The sequence below is a fragment of the Achroia grisella genome, unplaced genomic scaffold (assembly GCF_030625045.1).
Source record: "Achroia grisella isolate CSIRO2021 unplaced genomic scaffold, CSIRO_AGI_Agris_v1 utg640, whole genome shotgun sequence".
Classification (NCBI taxonomy): domain Eukaryota; kingdom Metazoa; phylum Arthropoda; class Insecta; order Lepidoptera; family Pyralidae; genus Achroia; species Achroia grisella.
Window position 1 is genome coordinate 1,397,751 of NW_026712977.1, and position 19,940 is coordinate 1,417,690.

Consider the following 19,940-nt stretch of genomic DNA (forward strand, 5'->3'; position numbering starts at 1 on the left):
ATCGCCAAAGCTGTTTACCGCTGCGTTGGAAGATGTCTTCAAGCTTCTGGACTGGAGCGGGCTGGGCATCAACATTAACGGCGAGTACATCAATCACCTTCGATTTGCCGACGATATCGTGGTCATGGCTGAGACCCTGGAAGACCTTAGCAAAATGCTCGAAGACCTCAGTAGAGTCTCACAAGGAGTAGGTCTTAAAATGAACATGGACAAGACGAAAATTATGTGAAACATCCATGTCGTACCTGCTCCCGTAAAAATCGGAGATTCTACACTCGAAATTGTCGATCACTACGTATACTTAGGGCAAACTATCCAGCTAGGTAGATCCAATTTCGAGAAAGAGGTCAATCGTCGAATCCAACTCGGATGGGCAGCGTTCGGGAAGCTCCGATATATTTTTTCGTCCAAATTTCCGCAGTGTCTCAAGACGAAGGTTTACGACCAATGTGTGTTGCCAGTGATGACTTACGGAACAGAGACGTGGTCGCTAACTATGGGCCCCATCAACAAGCTCAGAGTCACTCAGAGGGCAATGGAGAGGGCTATGCTCGGAGTTTCTCTGCGTGATCGAATCAGAAATGAGGAGATCCGCAGAAGAACCAGAGTGACCGACATAGTCCGAAGAATTGCGACTTTGAAGTGGCAATGGGCAGGGCACATAGCTCGTAGGACAGATGGCCGTTGGGGCAGTAAAGTCCTCGAGTGGCGACCACGGACCGGAAGACGCAGCGTGGGAAGGCCTCCAGCAAGGTGGACCGACGATCTGGTCAAGATCGCGGGAAGACATTGGATGCGAGCAGCGCAGGACCGATCGTCGTGGAGATCTTTGGGGGAGGCCTATGTCCAGCAGTGGACGTCTTCCGGGCTGCGATGATGATGATGATGATGATATAATACAAAAAGTTTAAAGTTTAAAGAAGACTTATGTAAGAGAAAGACACTGTTTTATATTACGATATATTATGGTCTCCTCCGATCGATCCCCCACCCAATTCAAATGGAAATCGAAATTACCACAGCCTGAGCCAAGGCTCGAACACCTGGCGATGCCCGTATGTCAGTGGAATTGGCCTTCAGCCGTTCCATAAGTCCTTCCGCAGGTTTGCCATCTGAACTCGCTCTCTATCGTCCGGTGAAGCTGTAAAGGCCAGCTGCGGCCAACAGTATTAAAATAGTCCGAAAAAAAAAGAGGTATTATAAACATGCAGATAAAGTCGTCATTAGTAACTAATATGATAACATTGGAAATAATGTAGAAAAGTATAATTGAATTTAGAATTTTATTCCTAAACAATATCTTAATACTGTGTCTTACATCACTTATATACGGTTCAACTAATGGGACCAAGTTTAATTGGCGTTTAATTAAATGAATTTCCGTTTCTGAATTAGTTAAATAAGCTAATTGGTTTAATGAATGATATATGTCGAAGAAAAAGGAGTCGAGCGTCATAGTCTTCTAATTACCGCGAATTTCTTATTAATAACACCAATCTTCCAGTGAATGTAAACAGTGATAACAAATTAAATAAATACATAGTAAAATTTTCAAATTAACCAAGACAATGAGACAAACTACGTTATATAATAGAATATTGAATAATTTTTTTTATCGAAAATGATTTTCAAAAAGTATTTAAAATGAATGGTCGTCATCTATACATATAAATAAAATTGGACTGTCTGTTTGTAATATTGAAATAACCGATTCTTACTAGATGCATATGAATATAAATATAGCACATAGACCAAAATAACTTTTTTTAAATTTTCTGTCTTTCTGTCTGTTTGTTCCGGCTAATTCTGAAATGGCTGGGCCGATTTTGACGGGACTTTTATTGGCAGGTAGCTGATGTAATAAGGAGTAACCTAGAATACTTTTATTTTGGAAAAATAAAGTTAAATTCCACGCGAACGAAGTCGCGGGAATAGCTAGATAGAAATAAAACTAGGAAAGCGGTATATTATGTATACACTAAGTAGCAGTTATCTAATAGTGACTAGTATATATTGTAGTTAAAGTATGTATAAAATGACATAGTATAATAATATATCAATATTACATTATGAAAAAAATGTGTCTGTATTCGCTGACAAACTCGAGCAGTTTGGCAATAACTGTATAGACATAAAACCATCGTAACTTCTTTTAAAATAAAAAAGCATAGCTTGTGTTATCGACAATTGATAGAAATACTTAAATACATTATTATACAAAGAAACAAAATATGTTACAAACAATCATACTCATGAGTATTGTACACGACGCATCTCTTAATATATTATTTATGTTTTGTACACCCAATTATATTCTTTCTTCCTATAAACCATCTTTCCTTAATTATATTTACCAGCCCATTATACAATAATATTTATATATATCATCCTTCGCTCACAAATATAAATGCCATGGGAAATCGCGACCATCGAAAACTAATAATAAACTCAGGACAATTCACAAAGTGCCATCTAGACCCTAGTTAAGCTAGCTACAGCTAGTTAGCTATATCCATGCATTTGTATCAGTTATAAACTAGATAACTGATACAAATGCATGGATATTTTAAATACTTATTATACATAGAAAACACCCAGACTGATACAAACAATTATACTCATGAATACAAATGTTTGTGCCGTGCCAGGAATCGAACCCGCTACCATCGGACGTAAAGCGGTGTGAACCGCTAGACCATAGAGTTCGTCAGTAATAAGTAGTTCATTTGAATATAGATTATTAATTCTACTTGATACTAGTACAGTGCTGGGTGGAACAGACATTTAATACTTGGTGAAGTAAATAAATACCTCTAAATTAATTAAGTAAATTAATATACGACAATTTACCCGAGGCGATGTACGTTTACCTCGATGATTATCTTCACGTACCCACGTGGCTATTTATTATTGAACATAATTAACAAGCTGTGTTTGAAGGGTTTTAATAACATTACATATATAAGACCCATCAAATATTTAAGACAAATTAAATAGGGTACACGTAATAATATACATAAAAGAAAATTATGCACCGCACGCTAAATCTTCACTTATTTCCAAAACGCCCGTATTCATAACATTAATACTGGATTTGAAGACAAACTTGCTGCTAACTTGCAAGTATCGTTTAAAAAACGTCAATGGATCTTTTATGGCTAGAGGTACAAAATTTTTGAATAGGTTGATATAATCTATATAGATATAATATCATCATCATCATCATCATCGCAGCCCGGAAGACGTCCACTGCTGGATATAGGCCTCCCCCAAAGATCTCCACGACGATCGGTCCTGCGCTGCTCGCATCCAATGCCTTCCCGCGATCTTGACCAGATCGTCGGTCCACCTTGCTGGAGGCCTTCCCACGCTGCGTCTTCCGGTCCGTGGTCGCCACTCGAGGACTTTACTGCCCCAACGGCCATCTGTCCTACGAGCTATGTGCCCTGCCCATTGCCACTTCAAAGTCGCAATTCTTCGGGCTATGTCGGACACTCTGGTTCTTCTGCGGATCTCCTCATTTCTGATTCGATCACGCAGAGAAACTCCGAGCATAGCCCTCTCCATTGCCCTCTGAGTGACTCTGAGCTTGTTGATGGGGCCCATAGTTAGCGACCACGTCTCTGTTCCGTAAGTCATCACTGGCAACATGCATTGGTCGTAAACCTTCGTCTTGAGACACTGCGGAAATTTGGACGAAAAGATATATCGGAGCTTCCCGAACGCTGCCCATCCGAGTTGGATTCGACGATTGACCTCTTTCTCGAAATTGGATCTACCTAGCTGGATAGTTTGCCCTAAGTATACGTAGTGATCGACAATTTCGAGTGTAGAATCTCCGATTTTTTTACGGGAGCAGGTACGACATGGACGTTTGACATAATTTTCGTTTTGTCCATGTTCATTTTAAGACCTACTCCTTGTGAGACTCTACTGAGGTCTTCGAGCATTTTGCTAAGGTCTTCCAGGGTCTCAGCCATGACCACGATATCGTCGGCAAATCGAAGGTGATTGATGTACTCGCCGTTAATGTTGATGCCCAGCCCGCTCCAGTCCAGAAGCTTGAAGACATCTTCCAACGCAGCGGTAAACAGCTTTGGCGATATGACATCGCCTTGTCTGACACCTCGCTGCAGTTGGATAGGCTTCGAATTCTGGTCGTGGAGGCGAACTGAGATAGTGGCGTTTTCATACAAACATTTCAACGCTTCGATATATCGATAGTCAATTTGGCACCGCTGGAGAGACTGTAGCACAGCCCACGTCTCGATCGAATCAAAGGCTTTTTCATAGTCCACAAACGCCAAGCAAAGTGGCAGGTTGTATTCTATAGATATAATATACAATAATAAATATACTCGAGTGACAAACGTACAGTGGCAGCTGATCATCAACGGGATTTTTATTTAATGTTAGACATAGATACATAAGTACAAAAAAGAAATTCAGTTGAGATTCTTGCCAGTTCTTACAGAATCTGTATACTGAACTGGACGTTAGGGAAAAAATATTATGACCAAAAACCTTGACGTCCATAAACGGCTAAAATATCCTACTTGAATAAATTATTTTTGATTAAATTATTTCTTTTGTTTTTTAATAATATATACTAGAAATACAAGACTTTTGTGCCAAAAGGCTATCCATATCGTTACATCTTCGTTGTGCTTGTTGAATTGGTCAGGAATTGGTCACATATGTGATATTATATAACAAGGTCTAGTCACAAAATTTGTGTAAAAAATTCTGAAACCTTCCAGCCTCTTAATTTTTAATTTTGCCGGCTAAAATGTCCTATATGTATAAATGATTTTTGTTTTATATTTGTTTTGATAATATACGTCGTTACATTATTTACGGTCGTATTACATAACAATAACAAATTATTTATGTATACAAATTAACTGTTATTACATTTTGTAAGTATCTTTACAGTCCTTTAACCATTTCTGTAATGAATGTTATTGATACTGTCATATGTATAATCTATGATTATTATGCAACGACAAGACGGTTAATTATATGTATATGGGGCTTAATTTATTATTGCACTTATAAAACCCTTAAATCGGTAAATTTAACACTTTTTTTGTTACAGTATACTCTGACATATCCACGAGGTGATCGAACTAACTAATCTGACTAAGATCGTGATGACGTCATTAACCTGAAACGCTTGTTAATAATTACCTATTAGATTATTGATTTGGTTACTTTAAAGTCTCCACGATCACACGCACGTTACCTCCGATCCTCAGACCTTTTTCAAAGTTCGCTACCTGACGGGTCTAGGTAGTGAACTCTGGAAAAGGGCGAGCACAATAGATCTATGTAGGTCGCAGTGCTACAGGTCCAAGCACGTGACAAAAGCCCAAACAACCCAATAAAAAAAAATTCCTCCGATCCTAAACTGATTGCATTAACCCTGCAGGATGCCCTGCGCGGTCGCCGATGCGCCTCCCTGCGCTCAGCGGCGACCCCAGTTCGAGGTACTGACGACTCCGGCCGAAGCACCCCCTCCGCGGCCCCCCGCGCCTCTCCGTCCCCCGCAGATACTCCCGCACCCAAGAAATCCAACTGGGAAGTAATTGAACATTTTTCCTCCAACCGTAGCAAGAAAAGTCCTACTGCCGTAAGTACCTTTACCTACCATATACTCCATTAACATGTTGTTACTTTTTTAGTTTCTTTCAGCACAAATACGGTTAGTTATGAGTTTTGTAATGAGGTTCTATTATGTAAAGAAAATGTTTGATTAAACATTGTATAAATTAGATAACTAAGAAAACTTAAACTGTTGAAAACTTAATTTAATTCTATCTTAACCACTATATATAACAATTAAGAATGCCAATAAAAAAACAAAAGAGAATGAGTGCCAAGATGAGTGGTAATAATGTAATTAAATTACACGCCACTAGACTAAATTGTCTACGGGTATGACTTTTTTTCCTTCAAGGAAATAGCAAATACCTTTAAAGCAGGCCGGCATCACACCCGTAATACAGCTGTAAAAGGGCGTTCATAAGCGGTAATCGCTTACCGTCACGTTCCTTTGCTAAAAAATAGCACTAGTTATAGCTCACAATTGAAGTAGATTCTTAGTTGAACTTCACATCAGGTTTCTAAAAGAGAAGATAGACAGAGAAATCTGATTCGACTAATAAATTATTTAGATTGTATACATCTATGTACTTGGTAAAGAGTTATTTATTGCTTATTTCATATCCACATCAACAGTAAAAGTGAAAGGAAGAGAAGCCATCAAATCTTAACATACCTGGCGTAAATCACAGCTTCGCCCTCATAAGTTTACATACCTTTGAAGATTAGATTACCCCGGCTTATAAAATACGTTTGAATACAACTGGGCGAGTTTCCAAACAGTTGCCTCGTGTCGGTACCAAAATGCCGTACACGAGACCGTTAGCTTGAACACAAACGTAATTACATCGGCTACCTTTTTATAATGGTGCCCATTAAATAATTAATGCAGTTTATAAATGAACCTCCGAATAATCTTCAAAGTAGTGGTTTTCGAAGTTAGTACTTACGGGCACATATTTATGTATTTACATTTAACTAGTACATTCCATTATATAAAATTAGCTGATGGACCTTATCATGATGAGATCATATCCTGAGAAAGTATTACATATGAATGTGGATGGTTATAAGGGTAGAGGAAGACCGAAAAAGAGATGGATGGACTGTGTGAAAGATGATATGGTGAGAAAGGGAGTAAAGAATGAGATGACTGCGAACAGCTGAATGGTAGAGAAAAACATATTACGCCTACCCCAAATAAATGGGAGAAGGAAGAAGCAGATGGTGATGACCTTATGATCGAAAGTGGCAACCGTCGCTTATATACATGAATGTTACTTCGGAGATTACGCTATCATGTGACGGCCGACCCTGCATGCATTGCCATTTTAGAGGCCTACCTTAGGGCCTACCTCAGTGCCCTATAATATTGTCTATCAAATAGAGAAGATAATTTAATAGTAACTTCAAAGATTATAGAAGAAAAATTTACAGTTAATATAAAGGCATTCTTGGCGGTTAATTCAGGCTGAAAATATAGAGTTGTAGATAAATATATATTTGTACCATTTGTGCCAAAAGTGTAACCATATATAAACTAATAATACATATGAAGATAAACAATAAATGTATAACTAACTGCTAATAAAATTAAAAATAGACAATATACAAATGTACGCTACAGTGTTATCTGACAACGCACAATGCTTGCAAATATGTCATACCTCAGTGTGGTTTCTTGGTCAAGGAGCTGAGCTACGGTAACCGTTTATCATCAGATGGGCCGTATGCTTGTTTGCCACCTACGTGGTATAAAAAAAACTGATTTTTAGTTAATGCCTGAAGTAACAACGAGGTGCGCAATAAGCATAATAAACATATCGTAGTAATTTCGCACATAGTTTTTTTTTTATTTGTTGTCACTAACCAAAGTGGCTGGTACTCATATCTATGTCTGTGCGACACTGATAGCATAAACTCTATAAGTAAGCAACTTATTTGGCGTGCTTGTTTACCAAAACCTCTCCCTTTAAGTACTTCAGGCGAGGTTAGTATACGTGACCCTTGCAAACGGATCACCGCTCGATGACAAACAATAAACTGAGGAATCTGTTTGCACGTCCGTCCAGGGGCGAGGGGTCAGCAAATAATGATATGTTTAAAACACTTGTGACGACAAAGCTTTTTCCGTTCCGATTGTTTCTAGCCGACTATAAAAGGGTTGTCAAATCACCCATGTATTTTATGAATACCTGGTATATAGAACATTGTGGCAAAAGAAATCATAACACATAATCCAACATGGCAGGGACCAATATCGTCTGCGAGGATTGCTCATTCGTACCTATTTCACTCGTACAGTTTACTTTCTAAGCTACGTTTCTATTGGAGGATCCAATTAGGCAGTGAATTTATAGGATATCACATTTTAGTCCTTCAAAATGGCTAGGCATGTGGTAGTTCTAACACGGTTATCATATAATAACATGATGATATAGTGCTATTCATATATATAGGTGACGTTTACCACTTACCGTCCGATGTGACGTAATCTTGTTTGCCAGCCCAATTACATGTCGACCAAATATTACTAGAAATCATACTATTTCTTTCTTTCTTTAAATTACACTATATATGAATGTAAATTCTTTCTCTAAATTATATTAGTTAGTCTAGGTACTTGACTGATATGATGGGCTGTGATAAAAGCCTATTTAACCCCAAATTCTACTTATGTAGGAAATTTCGTATTGATTGGTTAAGACATTAAAGCGTGAACAGTGACAACTAAACCTACGTTCCGTTTATAATATTACTCTTAGTTTTGCTAACAAATATAACTACATATACATTTCTTAGAATTACTAATGTTTAAATTGGAGGATATATGGATAAGTTACTCATGTGGTTTACAGTGGACCCATTCAACCCCGTTTTTAACCTTGGCAAACAAATTGCTCAGGTAAAATTTAAATAGTAAATTATTTAAATGAAACTTCTAAAATATTTGATGTAAGATACGCAACCCATCGTAACGGTATAATAAATGATACATTAATTTTAATTTGAAATATGTTAATTATAACTGGAAGCAAAAGGTTCAGTCTCTCAAAGGGTTGCAAAGTTCTACCCACAGGTGGTATTTTGGGATAAAAATTTACAAACAGCTTATGGGCATTATAAATTACGAATCGAGACAATTACATAATATTGACAGACATAATTGGGTGTTTAAACTAAGTTTTTCTTTTCCAATCCAAAATTCCTTATTCTAATAATATAAATGTGAAAGTAAGGATATTTGTAACGCTTCCACGCACAAACTACTGAACCGATCATCATGCAATTTTGTACACACGTTTTTAAAGGTATTAAACAGAACATAGGATACTTTTTATTAAAAAAAAAATTAATTAAATGCGAGTCGTGGGTAAAAGCTAGTAATATTATAAATGCGAAAGTTTGTGGGAATGGATGGATTTTTGTTAATCTTTCACATAAAAAATAATGAACGGATTTTGATGAAGGTTTACAGTAATATAGCTTATATAATATATCAGAATAACACAGACTATAAATATGTAAATTGGACGAAACATAAATGCTAAATATCTGTGAAAAGTATGTGTGAAAGTGATAAGTATGTGTGATGCAGACGAGGTTGCGCTGGTCAGCCAGTAATAATATATTTTTATCAGTCTTCCGTTAGTTTTGTATTACTCCTTGTCAAAATTAATCGGAAATAATGTAGCTATTTATAACTGAAAGAATATTCAAAAACCGTCAATTGTTTTGTAAATTCATTCAACACAAACATAAAAAATAAATTTCTCGTTACAATGTTTTATACTCAAATGCGTAATATATTCGCCAAGTCGGTTGAACCGTGATTTTTAAATGTCATAGGTATAGTCATTATGTAGGTAAATACATTTCAAAGCTTTTCATAAAAATATGAAATGGGAGTAAGTGAATAGAAGACGTACTCAAGTGAAATAATAAATGTTGTTTATATGCATACGATATTATATTCTATGCAGGAAAGATTTTCCAAGATTTATGCGAAGAGAAAGGTAAACTTATAAAGCAAGGGGTGAAAAGCATTTTTATATCAAAAGCATTGACAATAAATACAATATTTCCGTAATATTACGCAATTTTGATGAGAAAATTGCGAAGTTGGAGCGCATGTGTTGCCGTTGGATGCTCAACGTGATAAATTTGTTATCTATACTTGTAACTAGGAGTAACAACAAGCCATGGTTAAGCTGATGGTACTATGTTAGTACTGCTGATACTAATAAATTAGTAATACCTAATTTTACACAGGAGGCTCTGCTGTAATACGCAGAGCCTCCTCCAGAAGATTTCGGATAAGGTTTTGCGATTTTGGCAAACGCTGAACAGATTTACTACCTCAATCTCTATTATAGTTACATAACTGGCCGATATTAAAATAACTTTGCATGTCAATTTGTACTTTTGACCAACTATCCGGTAATAGAAACACATGGAACTATTAAAATTAACCAAGAAGTTACTTTGAAGCGAATCATCGTCAACTCAACCTCTCGAAAGTGCTTTCTTACATTACGTTTCCTCTTGGGCCAGTAATTTAGCACGCTACCTTGCTTCTGATAGTCGCGGTTCGATTCTCGTACGATGTAATCATTTATATTCGCTAGTATGGTTGTTTGCCTTAGTATTTTCTACATGCAGTATATATGTAAATACAAAATGTTTCATATTTCTATAAAGTAGTAGTTTAGAACGTATAGTAGTATCTACTTCTGATTGGTCCAATTATTATACTAAGCAAAATGTTTATTACTTGTATAGTCGTTAAATAACAGTAGTCTGATTATATTAACCAAAATATTGATAACTTAAATTAAGTGTTACATTTACCACGATTCGGTGACATCAAAAGCCATCGCAAAGAAATATTTATTTATATCATAAATCACAATCTTCCTTTTCTTTCCAAGGGTACAGACCTCAATCAAAGCCGTCAGCATATTTAATTTCAATGGGACTGCGGCGTTTATTCATACATATAATATTATTTTTACCAATTTAGTACACAAGGAGAGCTTTTTCGTTCGATTTGACGAACAACCACGTCACAGTCTCATCAATGGAACATTGACGCGGGTCGGTACTTGTCATGATCGACTGGTCCAGTCGTTACCATTACCTATGTATCTACAGACTCGAAAGATCATTTGATAATTTAAAATAGATCTGTAAAGTGCGAGTCCAAATTGAACATATATTAATATATGATTATATTAATATACTATATGATTGTAAACAGTTTTTTATTTTGAATGTATCATAATATTTTGATTTATATAAACCTGTTTCCATAGAAGTATGTATAAGTTCCAATAAATATATTTATATCCAAACTAGAACGAAACTTAAGTAACAAAGAATATTTTACATTTTATTCTGACAAACTTTCATTCTAATTTTTCCACACAACATATGACGAGTTTAAATCTAAGTGAATTTATTTTTCATTATTTTTAATAAATAGATCAAGTACCCAACATTGTTACATTTAGTAATACCGAAGTTGCGTATATAAATATTTATGTGCTTTTCCATGTTTCCTTCTCTTGAAAACGGCTTGTTTAAAAATCCTTTCCCAGTGAATTTTACATCACAAGTCTCAGCTTTCTAGGACCTGCAGCATGGCTGCACGTTGTTAGCTCAGTCACTCCGAAAAAACCTCTCTTTATAGTTTACCTTTGAGGGTAATATTTCTTTGATATCTATGTGACTTCTATGTAAGTTTAATATGTATTTTCCACGAGGTGAGCAGACTGTTTATTAGCAATTTATGTTGCATAATAAACTTTTTGATTTATTTAGTCTCCTCATGCAATAACACGTTCACACTGGAATGACATCTGTAAGTGACTTTCGACTCAATTCCAAACTAAATTCAAGAGTCTCCGTATAAACTGATGACAAGTTTGATTGGAATAACAAAGTTTTCTTTGAGATATGACTAGTGGTCGTCATAGGAAATTACTTGCAACGACAAGTAATAATGAAATGTCACTATGTTTTGTCAGTTTTAACAGTGGTCTGATATTGTTTGTTTGTGATTGTATAATATTTTTCATATAACTTGATGGCCTATCTTCCTCTAAGGTGACCATACCATAGCCTATACACATGAATCATTCATGAATTGCCATTTCTAAGGACTAAAACTTCCATACACTTTAACATACCATAAACTAAACATAACCTACCATAAACTTTTTAAGGTTCAGATTAATAATATCAACTGCTAAATTCACGAAAATACCACCCTGATCATCTGGATGAATGGCAGTTCTCCATGCGTTTTTCCAGAAACTCTTAGCCAAGCACGATAACATTGTATAATCACCTTCCAGCAATGGCATTTCCGAACCGATACAATATTAAAGCATTCAAGAATAGAGCTTGTTTCATCTTAAAAGGCTGGTAACACCTTGCAATTCGCCTGGTATTACAGGTGCTCATGGGCGACGGTAATCACTTACTATCAGCTGAGTCGCAAGCTCGTTTGTCTAATCATCATTGCCTTGCCTTTATCCCATTATTTGGGGTCGGCGCAGTATGTCATTCTCTTGCACTACTCTCTATGGGTCGTCATATCTGAGCATACTCTTCTTTTATTCATATAATTTTTCACACAATCCATCTATTTTTCTTAGGGCGTCCCCTCCCGTTTGTCTAATAGTCTATAAAAACAAAACTTATAAAACAAATTGCTTTGCGCTCAAAATAGGTTAGACAAAGATACACTAGAATAGTAAATATATTAATTCGGTACTGTATTCTAATAATAGACGAAGCAAGTTATGATGAAGCCGAGTAAGTCCGTATTACGGTTTAGCGTTGCGTTGGCGGCGAATTATTTCGAATTACATTTTTATATGGCTTTATTATTGCGCCATAATTCCATTGTTGACGTTTTCCGGTAGTAAGTATGATGATTTCAAACAACATGCAGAAATATAGACCCATGTATTGCTCCTAACCTTGACATATAAAGAGACAGGAAGGCTATCACATATAATATTCATACATATATACTAAGCGTAGATATAAGACTTTAATATAATAACAGGAAGAAAACGTGACAGCATAACAACCACATAATAAATTGTCACTTATATACAATGTTTACTTATTATGTCTGCCATTCCTATCTACCATATTTTATTTGGTAAATAAAGTTATTTAAATATACGCATTATAAATAATAAGAATAACTTGGACAATTTCACATGGCGCCATCTAGTTCCAAACAAATCAGAGCTTGTTTTATGGGTACTAGACAGTTGATAAAAGTACTAAATTTCTGTTTTTGTTAATACATGCTTAATATACATACATAAAAAGTACCCAGATCGTTACAAAGAATTCTACCCAAGAATATAAATGTGTGTACATACAAGGCATCGAACCCGCGAACATAACATTGGAAGTAAGGCGGTGTGCTAATCCGTTAGACCACCAATGCCAAAGACTATTATCATAATAAAAATAGCCGCCGCGCCGCGTCGACTCCTAACGCCCGTAAATTCTCAAAATGATTATTAGGGCGCGCTGCGAAAATACTAGAAAGCTTCAATGCCTCTGGACGGAACTTGGCTTGCTAATTTAGCCACCATTCTACATACACAATGAATCAAATGAGAGACTTAGCGTAGAAAATGGAGTCCATTTACATGGACTGAATAATTATATTCAGCGTAATCTCAGTAGAGTCTATGGTGCCACTCATAAACGTGAGCATTGTCTGTCCTATAACATAATAGAACAAGATAAAAATATATTGCTCATTAAAAGATATCAGGCGTTAGCCTTTATCAAATTAAATTAAAACTAAATGAATGGTAGCTTATAGTAGCTATTGTTTTAACTATTGATACGTTTTATATAACTTATAAATATTGTAATTATAAACTGTATATTGTGAAATGTAAATGATAATTTCAAAACTGCTAAAATCTCTATCGATAAAAAAGGCATAGAATCATAGCCAATCAATCAAAGAACAGTGTATAACTATACAAACTCCTCTTTTTGTGGTCGATTAATAACGTAATCCCTTAACCGCTGAACATACGTAGTTGCGATTGAATATAATTTGAGCACAATTCCAAGTTAAGAGCACGAGCCGTTATCGCCGCTAAGCTCGCACTCTGCGAATAACAAACTTTACTTTCTGAATATTCATTCAACAAATCAAATTGTTTAAAATGAGAACGCTCAACTCTGTGTAAGTTCTAAACGTGAACTTTTCAACACAGTAATAAACTTCTAAAACTGGTTAGTAATAAGTTGTTCTTTGAATTTTTTTTACAAAATTATTATTTCATTCGAACTTTTTTTTTGGGTGGTGTAGCCAAATGGGAAATTTATTTATTCACGGAGCCACGGAGCACTTCAATCATCGTTATTTTGATCGTTCATTGTCTGGAAAACATAGGCGTCTCTTGTAGATAAGGTTCGATCCTGTACTACCTCTATCGAGTAGCTGCTTGCTACACGTCTCAGGTCATCGCTCCAGCATTTATTAAATTACATATTTTTATTTTACGAAACCCCACACCAAATGCTAATAAATATAAGATATTTGCTATTTCAAGTTGGTAACGTGTAACCTTGGGGATGTAGGCAGTAAATTGCGATTATTTGAAACGAACTAATGTTCGAAAATTCTCATAAACATGCTTAAAAATTATGATGAGAATCATTAGAAACCTTATTTTTAGTTATATAGTACCCATAATACAAGCTTTAGCTAGCTTAACTTGGGTCTAGATAGCGCTGTGTGAATTGTCCTGAGATTATTATTATTATTATTATAATATGCATGGACAATTCAGTTTGTGTGAATACCTGTATGTTTTGTGTAACAGATGCTAATGGTAGCGGAATGACACCAAATAACATAAATCCATTAAGTGATAAATAGATATTTAAATACGAAAATAGTGTACAAAAACAAGTACGACGTTGTCGAGTGGAATGAGTAGTCATGTTCACTAAAATGTCCAGACATGTGGACGGCGTGGTGGGCCGGGTCATTGGGCTCCCTAAAATATGGTCGTACGCAGTGATGGCTGGGTCATCCGTCATACTCGTGAACGAGTGCTGCTTGTAGGGACTGGTCTGCTATTATCACTACGACTGATTTAATCTTATTGTGTATTTATATTTGACCCTAATAACTTAGTGTTGGTTGGTAGTTGTATTCACACGTTTCGACTTGTAAATCTGAACTTACAGGGATTATTTAAAAGGGCAACACACAAGTTTCTTGCTTATTCTTCTTGTGATGAGACAGCTTTTCGAATAAGCGGTAGATAAAAAATTGTTATGCCTATTCAAAAATGCTTAAAGTAATTTGAATGAATGATTTTCTATTCTATTCTATTCTATTCAAATAAGTGTAAGTTACGCCTATAGACTAATGGGGTAGATAAAGACAATGGAGTGGCAAATGTTGTATAGATCTAGAATTTAAATAGATCTCATTCACTTTCTCTAGACTCAATATATTCTTGCAGGCACGTCGGTTGTAACTTTTTTAGTACGTGATCTATGCATTCATCTTGATTATATTTCTGGTGCCACGATGACTAATTTCCCTTTGCATCACTAATAACACCTTCATAATCGTTGTCATCACATCTATCTATATACCATTTCTCATGACTGGTGGTCTAACATTTAAAAAAATCTAACATTTCAAGCATGTACTTTTTTTATAATTTCAATCAACTGTATATTTATCAGTTTATCGACATACGAGTATAGAAATATATCCATACGAGTCCTATAATTTTTAAGTTTATTTACAATAATTGGTCGTAATGATTATTAATAATTTTCTTACATCTTATCCAATTTTTTCTTTATTTTTAATAAATTTCTCTGTTGGTTTTTCAGAGTTACATTTATTTATTTATTAACAGTATAATATGTTACTTTTATCATTAAAAATGTAACACAAATCTGATATCATTCTAACCACAATAAATTAATATTAATTATATTATATAAATCGTAGGCTTTGACTATCCGAGCGAAATCAGAACGAGTCACAAGTTCGTATTGACACATTTAAAATCTATAGGTATGCTAAAATCTGCCAGCTATTATATTTATGAAGCCGCCTGTACCGAAGTGATCGCTTCGCTTCAAATATCTAATGAAATTGGATCTTCAGTGTACATCGTAATAGTTCAAAATTCCAATTGTAACTCAATGAACATCTCAAATATTAGATACCTGAGATCGCGACAATTGACATTTCTAACTATTTAACTATTACGAAATGAATATTAAATTCACAAATAGACTGAATTCCAAGATTGGATGATGTAATTTGAACTATTTACTCTGTGATATGAGCTCGTTTCATATAATAGATATATATATTTAACTAAGCAAATCTTAATTTTATATAATTAGATTTTACAGACGACAAATGATGATGGTTATGATTAACTTGGGAGGCAACGGGCGCTCGAACCACGCTCAGTCACGATGAATTCAAATATACTCAGATAATACGGGTGAAGCGGGGATATCTAATGTATCTGATGAGTAAGAGGTTTTAAGGGAAATACGGATATGATTAAAAATGATTGAGGTACAACAGCAGTATAAAGTAGCATATTATGACTAACAAAGTATAAAAAAATTACGTAATTTAATACTAAAATAAATTAAATAATAACACGCATTAAGGAGTTCAATACAAGTGCATATCGAGTATTGCGTTCACACCGACCAGATGGAATGTTCGATAAAGCCACGACTGTCGTTTTCGGGATTACCGCAATTTCTATATATTTTGTTTTATAAAATACAAAAATTAAGTTTAGCAACAAATAAATCTGTTATTATTAAACCTAACCATGTAATAACATTTAACATAACGAACATAAGTTTATGTTTAGAAAGTAATTTCTTTAAATACATATAGTATTGTAATCATACAATGTTACAATAATTATATAATTCACAACTGGTTGTATTTCAAGCAATCAAAGTTGTTCATACTGAATAGAATTGCATCTGCGTTAAATTTTAACTGAATATATTTATTTAATAAATCTATTAGTACATTAATTTACATTACAACATTTAAGTTATTTTTATGTACGACTAGCTACTCGCCCCGGCTATATATTTATATAAACCTCCCTTTTGAATCACTCTACCTATTAAAAAAACCACTTCAAAATCTGTTGCGTAGTTTTAAAGATTTAAGCATACATAGGGACAGACAGCGACAGCGAATTTATTTTAAACCACGTAATGATTCACATGGTCGAATAAATTTGCAGATTAAGCGCTTACGCAAAATGAGGCTTTTATGTATGTCATTTTTATATGTTAGTTTTCAACTCTACCATCCAATTTAACCGACAGCTTCGGATGAAAATAACTGAAAGAAATTCAACTGATGCTTCGTAAATCCATCTATTGTATTATTCGCCTGTATTGTTCATAGTTATCGTTTTTCCATGCAATGATTTCAACATTTCAGAATGTGTTCTGACTGGAAAAAATCCCTCTAGTATTTATAAAATTGTACAATAACGACACCACACAACAGTCACGAGATATTTAGCAGAATAAATTAATTTCATTTCGTAAAATAACATATGTCATGTTTGCGGTTTAATACTGAACCTGTGGTTTTCTGTTACTATTGTAAATACAAATTAATTACCTATATTTTGTTTAACACCTTTCGAGCACTGTCAGTAATAAATGTGGCAGCTTTTCATTTGAATATGCAAATTTGTGGGTTTAATTATACCACAAAGTAAATAATACTGGGAACTATAGATATATTATCCGCATCGTTATTACATTCAACACAGAATTATCAACGTGTTATTGTATCTCATGAATAAAGCAATGAATAACGATACTGTGATAGGATTGGGTTGCACGAATTGCTATTGCACAGTAAGACATGGATATTGAAATAATCTTTATTCGAATAAACTCAGTACTCACTTTTAAATAGTCTTATAATCATATAAGATAGTGAAATTAAACAAGGCATTAGTGGCATTTAAAATCTATGATAATAAAGAGATTTATTTACTCTAAACAGGATAGAACCTACCATAGTAATCGTTCCTAAAGAGACAGAAAGACAATAGTCTACAAAAACAAGAAAGAAATAGAAAACATCTATTGAATATCATTATTACATAGTTTAAAACAAAGTCTGGACCTATGTATGCTTAAAACTTTAAAACTACGCAACGGATTTTGAAGCGGTTTAAATTTCTAATAGATAAAGCGATTCAACAGAATGGTTTATATATATACATGTATACCCGTGAGAAGCTGGGACGAGTAACTAGTAACTACTAATAAAAAGATGAGGGTATCGTAGTTTGTATAAAATACTAAAAAATAATTCCTTTGCACAAAAATAAATTTAGCATACATAGCAAACTTCACGCCTGAAGGCTTTCTCTACCAGTTCAAGTTGAGGAAACTTGTTCATGTTGCTAGTTTCTCGAGTAATATGAATCTTAGATATATTTTAGTATCTTTTAACTTGGTTTCCACTTTACTATGAACCCTTTATATTACCCTATAAAGATTCTATCTAGATTGATTTACTCATCTTACAGTCTAAACCTCAAAGGTAAATGAAATGAATTTGTTTGCATACAACAATTAAATGTTGGTAATATATTATATCCAGGTAATAATATAATCGATCCCATCAAAAACATAAATGTGAAATGATAGCCGAATTTAATATGATAATAGAATATTAGAATGATATATGCCTTGATTGTTGACTTCTACGACAAAAGAGGTGAGATCTAAATGGGTGCCAAGTTCAATGGTCTGTCCTGAAATGTATTTATAACAATATAAAATATCATTTCTTCTTATAACTTAGGATAATATACTGTAGCCTAAGGTCTAACTTGGCCAGTTCTCATATACCAATTATTATTTTCGATTGCTAGTTACATTACATGTTTAGAATTTGCGAAGGCTACAGTATATTTTATAATCGATAACTGTTTAAAAAAAAAACAAATTTTGAATATGTTACAATTAAATAATAATATCTATAAATAGTTATATCTATAAATAGTTATATCTATAATGATTTATGCTTAATGATAATTATATATATTGTTATTTAATAAATAGTAACAATGATATAATAGAAAAAAACCAACAATCATCAATTATATAATTATTTTTTTATAAGAAATGTGGAGCTCATAATTACCGAATTTTATAGAGTACTTTTTTAATTTTAATAATCATTATTTGAAATGAAGTTATTGTTGTTGTGTTTGGAGTTATACGGAAAGTTTATATAAATAGGGAGAGTTCCCACTGCACCCTGACTCATCAACTGACCGATCATCTCGTCATACATATACGCTTTTACTGTCATCAACCAATCTAATTTTATATTCACAGCAACCTAAAGTCCTGGAATAGGATATATGTTTATAATATAAATGTATGTGAGATAGAACGAGACAATAACATCACCCGTCTTGGTCTTTCTCATTCATGTAGCTTTCGATTTGTTATCGATATATTCGCTGCCTCTTGTGAGGACCTTCGATTCTAAGTATGGGTAATATCACTTTTAAGTGGTATGGAATCGTATCTGGATTTTAAGTGGCAGATATAATATATATAGTATAAATATACTGTATATAGGTATGTTAGAAATATTGAAGAAAAAAAACATCTTATATGTTTATTTCGTAGTAATGCATCTCAGCTACTGTGGACGTGGTTATGATATATAAAGATTAATGTTATAAGTATCACATTATATCACTGGTATGTAAATTACAAAATTATATTTGGGAAACAATATAAAGCAGAATCATATAAAATCTGAATTTAACACTTATTTTAATTGTAATGCTTTTTGCAAATAAATGAATCAATAAATAAAATTATATGGACTGATTTCAAAGGGATTACCTGCCATTTATCGCGAATTCATACTAATATTATATACGGCCTCGGTGGTCTAGCGGTTAACACTCCGCTTTACTTCCGATGGTCGCGGGATCGATTCCACGCACGGTGCAAACATTTGTATTTATGAGTATGGTTGTTTGTATTGGTGTTAGATACCTAATTTGGTATCGCTGGTATTTCTTTGATTGTCACTTAGATGGATCACGATTGCCTAGAATATTGGCAATATTCTAATAAAAAACATACTGCATAATAAAAAATATCAGTATACCCAATACGTAGATATTGTATACGATATGTATCGTCCGTAACTAGTTTTATAACGAAAGCGGCGAACGGCAAACAAAGCCCGCAATAGAACTATG

General features: G+C 34.2%; 1 protein-coding gene across 1 annotated transcript in view; it reads left to right on the plus strand.

Annotated features, from left to right (window-relative positions):
- The window catches only part of LOC131849101 (adenylate cyclase type 6), a 186,432-nt gene that overhangs the window by 24,278 nt on the left and 142,214 nt on the right, over positions 1-19,940 (plus strand). Inside the window, exon 2 of the mRNA XM_059199091.1 lies at positions 5,432-5,632. Coding sequence (XP_059055074.1) covers positions 5,432-5,632 — 201 coding nt within the window. The remainder of the gene's footprint in view (positions 1-5,431; positions 5,633-19,940) is intronic.